The sequence below is a fragment of the Leptonotus elevatus genome, chromosome 12, assembly GCF_054856555.1.
Source record: "Leptonotus elevatus isolate MCC_2025b chromosome 12, RoL_Lele_1.0, whole genome shotgun sequence".
NCBI lineage: Eukaryota > Metazoa > Chordata > Actinopteri > Syngnathiformes > Syngnathidae > Leptonotus > Leptonotus elevatus.
The window spans coordinates 20382747-20397203 of record NC_141250.1 but is presented as its reverse complement, the minus strand read 5'-3'; the positions used below and the strand labels follow the sequence as shown (position 1 = coordinate 20397203).

The 14457-nt window shown below is 38.5% G+C and overlaps 1 protein-coding gene across 1 annotated transcript in view; it reads right to left on the bottom strand.

The window, feature by feature from the left end:
* The window catches only part of lrp1bb (low density lipoprotein receptor-related protein 1Bb), a 247502-nt gene that overhangs the window by 184582 nt on the left and 48463 nt on the right, over positions 1–14457 (bottom strand). Inside the window, exon 2 of the mRNA XM_086090410.1 lies at positions 693–815. Coding sequence (XP_085946536.1) covers positions 693–815 — 123 coding nt within the window. The remainder of the gene's footprint in view (positions 1–692; positions 816–14457) is intronic.

Here is a 14457-nt window from a genome sequence, read left to right as displayed (position 1 = left end):
AGGCGAGTCATTTGTCTTCTGCCACACTCATCCTGCCATAAACATACTGAATGTTCCCCGTTGTTTACCGCCTTGCAGACTGTCTGAATTTGTCAAATAATTTGCAAAAAACACGTAGGCTTCTGAGATAAGTAAACTTGGGTCTGAGTTCAAAGCAAACATGATGCATCAACATTTAGCTGTTATGCTGCACACAAAAACATTCCGTGTTCATTCTCACAATAAAGAGGTTGTTGATTTCATTATCAAAGCTGCTACAATATATTATCTGTCGTTTCTCTGTTCCAGGAGGATATTTGCTCAATTTGCTGACAGCTGCCGTGAGGATTTTTGAAGTTTTGTCTTTAATCAAATATTTCCACACACTTGAGGCACACTGCTAGTTTTCTGTGCCGAGTGACCACCTGTTGATTTCAGTGAGACAAACATATGGTTGGCGATTAATCAACTTTAGGCTATAATCGTCATTGCACGCTACAAACAAGAACCTTCAAAATGATCTTAAAAAATAAAAACAACTAGTGTGTGTGCTCTCCTAAAAGAGAAAATAAACAATAGACACTTGCAATGGCTGACAGTGAGTGTTTAAAAAAACCAAACACATTCTTTAAGTTATAACTTTGTTCTGTGCGTGATGACGTGTCCCGTGAGAAGGTGACATGCTTGAGGGACGGATGAAATGATTGACTTACAAGTCGCGTCAGATTCATCGGAGTCATCAGGGCAGTCGGGCTCGCCGTCACAGAGCCAGGCTTCGGGGACGCAGGTTTGATGATCGCGACAGTGAAACTCCCCTACATCGCACAAGATGGCCTCTGGATGGTTAAAGGAGAGGGCGGCGGAGGGAGAAACAAAAAAGAATGAAGTATGAGATGATAACAGTGAAAGTGGGTCACATGGTTTGAAGCACACCGTGAGTTCGTGAGGATGATTGTGAGCGGGCATGCCCTGTAAGTGCTCGTGGCAAGGTGACATCACCAATCAATCACCATGGTTATTATTATGAGAGTCTGTTGCTTGATTGTGGAAATGTAAGCATAAGAGCAGTCTGATCCTCTGTGACCCGAAGGAGAAGACTGTTTGGTCTGTTTTTTTTTTTTGGGGGGGGGGGATTAAAATGCTCTGAAAAGAGAAAAAAAATTGAAACGGTGGAGGAAGTGTGTTTGACAGCTACTCTAACAAAGACGCAATGTCCTTCGCTTTAGAAAAACGATTATGATGCCGTTTGGCAAAATTGCCTTTATCTCTCCTCCTTCTCGCCGTTGTACTTTGATTTGATGGAGGGACGGGGGCGCTTCCGGAGAAGCTCAGCCGACTTAAGAGTCATAGTAGTCTTTCATTATGGCAAGTATCCATCAAAGTGTTGACATGTTTGCTGCCGGTAGCTGTCAAGAGATTCAGCTTGATCATCCCTGAGAATGGCACAGCCTTTGAAAAACGAGGGGAAAAACAGATTTTGCCATAAAAAAAAGTGACATTGTGACCTAAAGAGATTTTTGCTCGGAGCAAAACAAAAATGCTGATTTATTTCACAAAGAAGCTCCCACTCCCTTGCCTTGTCTGTTATTCATCTCCCAATGGGATTCAATGCCATCATAGGTTGGAGTGGAGCATGTGAGAGATTGGGTTTGCAGCATTTGAATAGTGGGAGTGATAATTCAACATGCTCCTGCTCAGTAAGGCCCCCTGCAGCAAATCCACTACCCGGGGACAGAGCCGAAAAGGTCAAACAGCTCATTCATTCCATGGCTCCTTTTTTTTTTTTCCTACTGATGCAATACATCTGCAATTTTGCCATTTAAATCAGGAAGCTCTTGTCATTCTACATGAGGGCATTTTTAATTGCTTCAGCCAGTGTGATCAAAATGTAAAATAAATACCATCAATGGCAGTAGATATTTGAGAATAACAAATGCTAACAAAGTGTAATTAGAGTTGTCAAAATTAATCCATTAATCAACAAGTAATCAATTACCAAATCAATTGACAACTATTTGAATAATCAAGTAATCGTTTGGAGACATTTGTTAGCTAATTCACTCCCAGCCATTTTCACTGCAGCAACCCCATTCGCTCACGGCTGGTTTACTGGATTTTGCAAGGCCCACAGAATATTGTGTTCTATTGCTATAAAAAACATGCAACCAACCGACTGAAAGATTAGAGTCTCTTCTTTTATCGGGAACAAAATATATTCCTATTTGTTTCCGTTTTGCAGCTATTTGCATTAGAATATAGCTAAGTTTAATCATTATTCACAAATCTGTTTAAAACACTGGGGGGGGCTTTTTTCAACATGGCCCTGGTTTGATCTCGTATACTCTGCTGCCACCTGCTGGCTGTTTTGGTAATAATTACCATTGCTTCAAGCCTTCTGTATGCTCTAACAAAAAAAACAACATGAAAACCATATAAATAAGTTTTTTAGACCATGGCAATATTTAAAACAACATTTTATACGTTTTTGGGAGCAAATTAGTTCATTTAAAATGGTCCAAATCCTCAGATTTCAGCATATCAACAGTAATTGTTCACGGTTTAATCTTCTGTGTTTTATCAAAATAAGACATTTGCAAACATCTGTTTTTACTTTGGAAAACAATGACCGAACTGGTATCATAGTACATCAACCCCACTCTTCTTTTTTTTTAAACCACTATACAAAGTATGAAATAAACACCAATCACAAGTTAACAAACAGTGATCCAGGGAGGGGGGGGGGGAGCTTTTATAACACACTTTAATGCAAAATTAAAATGAATCTGATTAGTCGATTAAATAATCAATAGATTAATTGATTGTAAAGATATTTGATAGTGCCAGCACTAAGTGTAATATAGAAAAACATCTAAATGCAGAATATCAGACAATGTAAAGCACTCTGTATGTGCAAACTGAGCCACTGGGCTCTACTGTAAAAAAATAAATAAAGTGATCACAAAGCAGTAGAAAATTGCCATCTTAAGTGCCGCACTGTCACCACGGATACAAAATGGAATATACTTAGGACCACACAATATTGTGACATAAATTACAATCATTTTACATAGAATTTGGTGTCAGACATATGTTAACGAGTCTTGACGCTGTCACTTTGATACGACGAACATCTGCAGCACCTAACGAATGCGCTGCAAAGATCTCTGCATGTCGCTTCCATTATTCACACTTTGGCTTGCTTAAAATGTTCATGAAGGCATATGCCGCGTTTATTACTGTCGGAGGTAGATTGTCGCAAGTCTTCAAAAGAAAGTCTGCCGCACTTTTAAAGCTGAATTGATTACCATTGAAGAGGGGGGTGGGTTTGCGACATGAGGGCATTTTCCTCATTTGGCGATGGAAACATTGAGAGAGACCCCCAGAGCAGCCCCTCTTACCCTATTGGTGTTCTACTCCCTTTCAAGCCACTTCACCTTGAAAGCCAAATATATATCTAGCAAATGACCTCTTATTCTATTTCATCGTTTTCTCCAGGCAGCCTCTCTTGGACAGCTGTTGTTGAAAAAGAAATAAGCGAGGGAGGCCCTTAGCCCTGTATCATTCTATTTGAAGGACTAAAAAAAAAAAAAAAGAATAAAGACACATTTATATTGAGAAATAATATATGAGCGAGGGAAGAGCTGAAACAAACAAAAGAACCTCCAGTGAGTGATAAAAGAAAACAATCCAAACGGGTTCGGTTTCCATAAGAGTGGAAACACGGTGGCACCGAGCCCGGCACATTATCATGAGCTTGGTTCCTGTCACCCGACAGCCGCCGCACACAGCATCCAGGCTCATTAAAGTCATGGGGGCTTTTCGAGTGTGCCGGATATTGGGAGGAACAAAAGGATGCGGGAAAACAGAAAAAGGTTTCCCGTACCCTCAAAAGCTTCACCCGCCGGCACTCCCAGCAGCAGTGCATTTTTTTGGTTTGTTTTTGTTTTACTTGAGATAAGGCGGAGTGACAGCGCAATTGCTACCAAAGTCTGGGACACTGCAGCACTTGGCAATTCGACAAAGAGCTATCATTGCTTAAGCGTAGCTGTGCTAGGGGGGAAAAAATAACAATTTGAACCAGAGTTCATTTCACACACACACACACAAACAAAAAAAACAACAACATCAAAACAGAACATATATATGGCCTTTATATTAATACACTTTAAAGTGGAAATTAACCCCCCATGAAATTTCATGTTCTATGCAGTTTAGTTAGTAGATTATGAGTTAATAGGCAGCAAAATACAGCAGTTTTAATCAATATCAGAAGGCGGCCATTTTGCCACTTGTTGTTGAGTGAAAATGACATCACATTTGCTCACGTCTCAGGTAACAACCAATCACAGCTCAGCTTCAGAAAACAGGTGAGCTGTGATTGGTTGTTGCCTGAGCCCGGAGCAACTGTGATGTCATTTTCAATCGACAGCAAGTGGCAAAATGGCCGCCCCCTGAGATGGATAAAAATGGCTGGATTTTGCTGTATAACTCATATTCCACAAATGTAATATTAATCAGAATGCCATATTTAGAATAGTGAGATTACATATAACATATTATTGTCAAGAAATGTTTCAGGTTGACTTCGCCTCAAGCATAGGCTAAGAGGTATATGCGTTAAATTTAAATTTCGACTCTAGCCACCAATCGCGATGCTTGATGATGACTTCATCTGCCTCAGTGTGGAAATGGCTTCAAGTACATCCAACCACAGAGGATGAGGAGCTGCCAACCATACGTGCATGTTCCCCATATGCTCAAGAACTAACGGGGAATGCTAGGTGCTAAGCTAACTTTCTTCGCACAGGCCACAAGTGATGACTGGCTAGCTAGGTAAGGCAAGGTATCTTGACTCATTCACTTCCAGTCATTTTCACTGAAGCAACCCCCTTTGCTCCTGGCTGTTTTACTGGATTTTGAGATTTTGCAAGGCCCACAGAATATTGTTTTCTATTGCTATAAAAATGTGGATTAGAGTCTCTTTTTTTCATCAGGGGAAAAAAGTATATTTGTATCTGTTTGCAGCAATTAGCATTAGAATATAGCTTTCATCGATATTCACATTCATTGTGAAAACACATGGTCAAAAAGAGCTTCTTGCAACCTGGCTCTGGCTGATCTCTTATACTCTTCTGCCACCTGCCACTACCATTGCTTTAAACGCTTGCATAAAAAACTTGACAAAAGTATATAAAAAATCATATTTACACGTTTTTTTGGTTTGAATTAATTGATATCATATAGCACATTTAAAACATTTAAAAAGCATTTAAAGATAAAAGAGTGTACCACATTAAAAAGTTAAGTAAAGAAGTAATTACTACTTCTCACTAATTTAATCTATTACAATGATAACCAGTTACAACACAATAGCACCTTCGCTGTCTCTCGTCTGAGTCACAAGACACAGAATTTAATCCTTAATGATGGCAAGGACAAACCCAACTCCGTCTCCGTCTCATCCAATGCGCACGCCACCTCGATTAGCGATTTTAAACCATCTCACATTGTCCGTGCAGCATCCAGCCCGGGTGCAGGTCATATGCATAATGGATGAGCACGAGACCGCAAGCCAACCTAAGCAGGCTATTAAGTATAACAACAGTATAATGCTGTCTCGGCGTGAGTCTTCAAATTGTTAATCCACCAAAAAATGTAGTGCGCTGAGATGCATCTCAATGTTTGCCTCGTGAATAATAAATCTTTATTACAAGCGTATTTCAGCGAGTGACATACTCCATGTGGTATTTAGCTTAAATGCCAATCCAGTCAAGTCTGATGAGAATATTACGACAAGAGAGAGTACCGTGACTCTGCTTACTGATGAACAATTTTAGGCTGTCACGGTCATATCGGCTTCACGGTGCTCGCGTTATAAAAAAATATTGATCAGCCAACACAAAGAAAGTTTATGCTTGAAGAAAGTAGAATGAAACGTATTCTGGGGAAAGGCAGCACATTCCAAGCCGTATCCAAATGGCCAAAACACATCCGAGCCAGGAAACTGGTACGGGATCAATAGATTAGATTACATTATAATATTGAATTTCATTAGATAGTGGCAAGGGATGCAAGTGTTTACAGATAAACCATGATGACATTTTAAAAGGTGGCAAAATGTCAATTCTATTGACTCATCTTTGCGAAAAACTGTCATTTGAATAATTTGAAGTACATTTTGTGTTGCTGTTTACGATTTCTAATGCGATGTACTATTGATGACCATAACACTCACACCCTCTTATAACTGTGTTCAGAATTAACCAATCACATTTAAACTCAACACCTGCCACCATTTAAAGTGCTCCAAATACATTTCAGCTGTTTTAGCAGGTATTTCGTGAATTATTTATTTTGTTTGTTTCCTGGCAAAAGCCTGAACGTATTTTCTCACGTGTTAACAGACCATCGAAAACAAGGTTAAACTTTTTGGCAATAATTCTAAAAAGTATGTTAGGTGCTAACACAACACTACAAAAACAAAAGCATACAGTAGTGATGAATGGCGATAGGCAGCTTCATACTTTGGAGCAAGTGGGAGAAACTATGAACAGTTCAAAATAGCAGCCACACCCTTCAGTCTTATGCTTTAACGCAAACAAATTGTCAGGAAAAGCCTACTAGAACAACTTAACTTCAATTGGAGTTGTTTGAATGTGATCACATCCCAGATTATAAGAGGGTGTACACACCTGTGCAACCACATGACCTCAAGCTGCTTATTTTTTTTCAAACATTTTATTTAGGTCTCATCAAAACGCTGACATTTTAACAGGGGTGTGGAGACTTATTATATTCCCCATATCAGGACAATAGTGATAACTGTGATCATTTTAGCCACTGCAATCATGATAGATTTTTCATTTTGTTCTATCTGTCGTACTGGCCGACCTCCATTACAGAGTGGACTTACTTTCATCTCCACTACACGAAGCAGGACATGTCAATATATTATTAAAAGCGAGTACAACATAAATGTTTCAGAGGACAACACAGAAAGAGCCACTTGCTTCACATGCGAGCCTCGTCGGTTTCATACAAAAAAAAAAAAACACCAATTATACTACATTTCCATCCGGATATTTTCACTGTTCCTCCGCCTTCAATTTGACCTTTATTTCATGATCGTGACGTTCGGAAGGCTGCGATTTGACGGCACGTCCAATTAGAAAACACATTGGAAGCTTCACAACAGGACCAAAAAACACAATTCTTCCAAAACACACATTCGGAAGCAGAATTTCCAACCTTGCTTTTACTTTTTTGTCAGCTTGTCAACATGTTTACAGCATGACAAAGCTTGTTGTGATTGACGGCAAAGTTGCAAGCCTGTCAGCACAAAATGTCTCCCAAGAAACCTGACAGCATGAATCTAAAAGTTCACCGTAAAATAACATTAGCCGCTATCGAGCTTTTGAGTGCATTTCACTAAAAACAGGACTAATTTTAAATATCCTGAGCTGCAAGTATGAGAGCCTATTTGAGTGCTGTGTTGACGACTTGTTTTGACACACTTTTTGAAATGTATGATGGTGTCTGAGATCGCCTAATCCATAGAGTTGTGAAAACGAAAAAAATATGACACATCGCCTGAAAATCCCAAGTGTTGATAGACGTACATGTTTTTTTTTTTTTCGGATTGACAATATGGGTGTCATAAAACAGATTTATTCTACAAGGTGCAACTTGAATAATAAACATTTATTTGGATTAAGAGTGCTAATCAAAAGTCAATAAATGGCCAAGTGATTAAATGGTGTATTAACTTGAATATGACTTCTCATTCACTGCCAATGACGGCCATTGACGTCAAACATCGATTTTAACTGGGCTGACAATGAATGAGTTAAATACCACCAATTTCCACATTCAAAGATAATTTCAACTTTATGCTACATACTTCATGCATAGCTCACCAGTTTTTTTAAGAAGAAGAAGTTGTTCGCAGTTGGATGACTTTTCGTTTTACACAGCACACTTCCCTACTACAAGCAGATGCAGAGGTTTGTCAAATAGTTGATAAACTGTCAAGAAAAGAGGCTCCAAGCTGTTAATTGTCACTTCCAGTTGAAGTTTAATATCAGACTAAACATAAAGCAAAGATGAACAATCACATAGATTTTCGGGGGTTACATAAATAACCCGGAGTTTATATTTGACACTACAGTTTTTAGAGCGCGGAGACTGAAAAAATAAAAGACACTTTGTTGTAGTGTATGTTTTTATAAAGTACCATGTTATGGAGGGCTATTGCGCATATATATATATATATATATATATATATATATATATATATATATATATTTATATATATATATATATATATTTATATATATTTATATATATATATATATATATATTTATATTTATATATATATATATATATATATTTATATTTATATATATATATTTATATTTATATATATATATTTATATATATATATATATTTATATTTATATATATATATATATTTATATATATTAATTTCAATGGGAAAAGGTGTTTATAGCTGCACCCATTATTATTATTATTATTATTATTATTATTATGAATTTGTTTAGTTTTTTTTTAACCATAAAACACTACATAAAACACTATCAATAGTTGTCTGTGGATGCGTCATGTCATATAAAATCAATGAAAATGTTCAACTAAATAAATCTGGTCTGCTGGATTTTTGATGAATGCAAGTGCTGCATACAAGCCATGACGGCAAAGTTACACTGATGCCCGCACTAACAAAACACAAACATCGACACAATCGAAAGCCACCCACTGGTGCACATCAGTTTGTCACCGTGTGATTTGGAGTTGTAAATCGTGCTCGTGTTTTCACCACAGCTGTGCCGACTACATACTGTAAATCGTGTGTCATAATACCAGCAGAACCACACAATAAATCCCACAAAGTAAAAAAAAAAAATCCTTCAACAAGGGAAACAAATGGATTTGAATTCTCAATTCCTTGAAAAATAACTCATATTTTGGCACCCTTTTGATTTAAAACCCCCAGAAAATACAAACCATATGAAATTATACTGAACCGCTCGGTGGCCACAGTCTTCCAGTCGCAATATCAGTTTCGCCATGTTGCTAAGCGACATTCAATTGCACTTTAAATCAATGAGTGAAAGAGCAAGCCCATCTAACGTTGCACATTTGTGCCATTCATGTATTATTGTTAATTTCTGAATTGACCCAATATGGTGTCGACGCTTGCCGAATTATGAGCGAAAATATGGGGTGTCCGTGCGTGCAAGTCATTTCACAGCCGTATTAAACACGTGTCACTTGAAAATGTGCACGTAAATAGACGGAATGTAGACATTGAATCGGAATTGGAGCAGCAGTGTAAAATAATCCCGCCTTAAGAACTAATCAGTGACACACAAACGCGACACGACGCGTCCTCCCCAGCGGCGTGCGCCGTCTCTGACCGGCTGGAGCGCCGAGACTGTCGAAAGAATCTCATGATGCAAATGAAACGAACTTGTGTGTGTGTGTGTGTGTGTGTGTGCAAGAGGTTCAAAAGTGCAGGAAAGCATCTGCGTGGACAGACAGCCACTCATGACTGAAATCGAACAATATTGCACCTTGGCTTATGTGGATACTCGAGGCTACAAAAGGTGCTCGAAATAAATGCAGTCTTTCAACCATGTGAAGAGGGTGAATTGAGGTATTCCCACAATTTAGGGTGAATGATGAGTTGTTTCGTCAAAGGCAAAAGAGATTTGCTGCCCAAAATTCAATTCAGCCGTCTTATTTACAATGCTTGAACAAAAGGCAAGTCATTTTGACCCAGAGAATGCAAGAGTATTTGGAATGTTTTATTCAAAAGCAAAAGTGTTGCTTTAGATACCAAATGACTCAGTCAGCAAGATTTTCCTTCCCATTTTGTCTTCATGCTTGCATATTGCGTATGTTACAACATATTCAAAAGAATGCCACATCTTCATTGAAGTCATAGAGGGAATGAATCATTTATGATATTAAACATATTCCAATAAAGTGAATGCCCCGATTTTGTATACTAAACACTTTTTCTCCCCCCCCCCCCCCCACAGGAGAAAAGAGCTCCACCCCGATAGTCGTTGATAACGATAACATCACACGAGGACGTCCAACAAGATTGGCGAGCTCAGACTGTGAGTAGCAACACGAGGAGGCGTGACCACTGGCAAGGCGGACAGGCTGTCTTCGATTCTGACTGCCAATTGGCAGCTGGTTTATGTTGGAATAAAGCTGAATAGTGGTGCTTTCAAATACGAGTTACGGGAACACATTCACAAATCAAAGCATCCCAAATCATCATTTCTCATTGAAATGAATGGAAATGTCATTAATCTGTTCCGCCTACACTCTAAAAAGAGAATTGTTGAACTAATTTAAGATTAAACAGACAATTGTTGACCAACTTAATAAAACTGCTTCAAGTGATAACACAAGATTGAATTCAGTTAATCCAAAGTAAATATATTAAGTTAATTAAATTAATCCAAAGTGAATCTATTAAGTTTATAAGTTCATTAAATTTAATATATTCACTTTGGACTAACTTACTTCAATCGTGTGTTACCACTTGAAGCAATTTGATTAAATTGGTCAACAATTCTCTATTTAATCTTAAATTGGTTAAACAATTCTCTTTTTAGAGTGTACCAAAAAACACACCAAATCAAATTATGTTTGTTTTTGTAAGAAAACGGCACTATAATAATGTGCTTTAAAAAAACACACATCCAGTAATGACATAATAACAATCTGGTGAGTGTGCCTTGACCACCTGGGAGCAGTTACAGCTGCCCATATATTCCCAAAACAAACAATGATTTATGAAAGTAAAATTGATGAATACGAATATGCATTTAATTTAATTGCAAGTGTTTATATTCTCAAAAGAGCACATCTACAACATTCAGAGGAAATAACAATGTCCTATCACTCGTGAGCTTTTTTTTTTAAAGTCCACGTAGGGCTGTGCAATTAATCGAAATTCAATTACAATTTAAATTATTACATGCCACAATTACAAAATTGGCAAAATCGTAAACAAATATAAAAGATTATTAATACTATTTTTAAAAAAGTTTTTTTGAAGTTTAAATGTATATATTTGTACATTTTTCATGTAAAAATAACTATTTTAATAAAACTCTTGTTTGGTCCAAAAGAAAGTGGCATAATTATAGTGTTTCAACAAAATCTCGTGATTGATATTTTCTTAATAATCAAGCAGCCTATTATAGAAAGGAAAAAAGAAAAAATGAAAAAAGGAGAAAAAAATTAATAAAAACAAATAAATAATCAAGCAGCCCAAGGTCCACGGGAAGCAGATTGGTGACCCCTGACCTATAGTGGTGTCTAATATAGTGCAGTGAGGCTGGGCAAATTTTCCCTTCAAACTGTAGCTGTTAATAAATGACAATTTTGTGTTTACATTATTTATCTGTTCAAATGTAGACAAATACATTATCGTTGAAGTAAAAGCTATATACTGTATTCCCCCAAGATTTTTATTTTTTTTTGTTAACAAATGAGCTGCTCCCCGGCATGATTGTGGCGGCCATGCGTGAATGTCATTTGCATGACAATGCGTCATTATACCGTTGATGATAACCCCTTCATCCTCGGATCTGCCGGGCCCCCTTTTCCCCCTGCCCTGTCCAAGGTCACATAATAACTGCGTTGCTCTATCTTAACCAGCAGCAGTCTGAGGGATTTATACTCCACTCCATGTCGTGATTACCAATCAGGTGGCGTAATAGCTGCTTAAGCAGACGGGGTTTCCGCCATCACTGAGGGGTGAAGTGCCTGTCAAGGTTGCCGGCGAGTTTGTCCAAACGTGTGCTGATTCTCTGCGGGTCATGTCAGTGCCTTAGCCGTAGCCTCCAGATTAAACTGCATTATCCGAGGTGAGGCGAGCCAGAGCTGTTACAAGGGGGGAGGGGTTTGCATCCCTCGCGGCTTCAACCTGGCGCCGGTTCAGAGTGGAGCGGGTGCCGCTCATTATGTAACAAGTTGCATTGTGGAATGACAAACAAGTTGGAAGGATGAGTGACCACTTTTAGACAGGGGGGGGGGGGGGGGGGGGGGTCCTATTTTTATGCATACAGTGGTGCCTTGAGTTACAAGTGAGCCAACTCGTGAGTTTTTCAATATAAGAGCTGTTTCAGATGATCATAACTCACTTCACAACAAATAGCAGTTGGGCAGTTAGTAAACAAATTCCTTAAAAAAGAGGCTTCACGCTATTCAGTTTCGCTCCATGTTTACAATTACTAACTAAACATAGATAGTATACCTCTTGTTTTTAAAAACAACCATAGCTTAGCCTTTCAGTATGCTAGCTTAATGCTAATTAGGATTTACGCTGAGGTGCTTTAGCCTTTTGAGTAACGGACTGAAAACAAACGTGCCAGTCTTCAAGTGCTGGCCTTCAGTGAACCCTTGAGACTGACTCATCGAAACCCCTGGGGTTCAATCAAAACCCATGTTGAGAAGATGTAGAGAGGACGAGCGGAATAGAAAATGGATGGATGAGTCATCGTACCATCAGTTCAACGCCACACATACGCCAAGGGTTAAGACTGCAAACTTACAAATACGAGTTATTAGTTTGCGCTGGACTCATTGTAACTGCTAAAACAACAAATCTTAGGAACTTTACACTGGAGTACTGCATACAAATGACGGTAATAAATTACGCAAAGGAGAATGAAGCCTATTGTATCCCAATCGTTTGGCTTGAATCATGAAAAAGATAAGAACAATGTTATTTCTGATAAAAGGTCAGCAAATGGCGTCTTGGCTCAACTGTCTATCCCCAATCGAGCTCTTCCCATTGCTAATGTGACATTTCTGTCGCCACCCCACTATCGATGCACGTGATTAAGACGGACTTGCCCTTTATTGAGCTTTCCGCTTTTAGCCTGCGTCAATCGTCCAGAGTCGCAAGGTGGGGATCATCTCATGCGGAGCTGATGAGTTTCATTCCACAATAAATGGGGCAACGCATCTCGGACTTGCTAGCAATTTGCTGTGGTTATGAAACAAGAACTTATGTTGCATATGGCGAGGTGTAAATAGCTACAGACAAAAGTAGGAGGACACCTTCAGGAACATTTTTGCAACTACAACAGCTTCAAATAACACCATTTTGGCACGTCCATTAGCCTTATTAGCATCATTAGCTTTAAAGTAAACTGGATTTAAGTAATGGGGAACACCACAAACTCGTGGACAGCCGATCGCATATAGACAAACATACCACGGACACATTTTCGAATGAGGAATGAGCGAGCCAAATTTACCCACGCAAGCAAGAGCACATGCAAAGTACACACACACACACACACACACACACACACACACACACACACACACACACACACACACACACACACACACACACCCACACACACACACACACACACACACACACACACACACACACACACACACACACACACACACACGTGGGTAGTAACGAGTTACATTTACTCCGTTACATTTACTTGAGTAACTTTTTGAAAAATTTTTACTTCTAAGAGTAGTTTTACCACACAATACTTTTTACTTTTACTTGAGTAGATGTGTGACGAAGAAACGCTATTTTTACTCCGCTATATTGGGCTACACTAGAGTCGTTATCCCCATTTCATACATTTGATTGACCATATTTTTACGGCCATTTAAAAGTCTTAAATTTTCTCAATAATCGACGGCACTCCTAATAATGAAATGCGCCTTTTGTGTGCACCGAGTTCCAAAATCTATAAATGTTGTTGATGCGACTTTGGTAAGCGCTCCGCTTGACTGACTGTGTGGGAGCATTCCCGCGGACACATTGCTTATATACAGGAAATGCGGCCCTGGTTGAAGACTGGCAGGCATGATTGTAACCTGAAAGAGTCAACTGAAAGATGATGTATTGGTGCTTTTCGCCACAATTTGCGAATGGATTGTGCATGCTTGGGCTAACGTGTCTGCTTGCACTGTTGCTTGAGCTCAAAAAGTTTTATTTATTTATTTATTTATTTATTTTCTTAATCATTTGAAGATGCCATCATTTGCACATCATTTTGTTTTTGTCTGATGGCATTGTTTTCAAAAATAAATCAAGACTTTATGTTCAAGCAGTTACTCAATAATTGAGTATTTTTCTCAGCGAATACTTTTTCACTTGGATGACTAATTTTTACTTTTACTCGAGTAATATTATTTTGAAGTCACGCTACTCTTACTTGAGGACAATTTTTGGCTACTCTACCCACAGGTAGGTAAAATTCGTAGGAGGCAACGAGGAGCTTTAAGCAGCCTCGCTAGCCACTGAGTTCCTGCCAAAGTGCTACTTTAAATAAATGAATAAATAAATAAAAATCTAAGAGGAATCGAACAATTGAATTGTCAGGCTAGTGTGAACCAGTTAAAAAAAAAAACAACACTTTTTTTAAAGCTCTCCTTCAGAACTGTTTGTT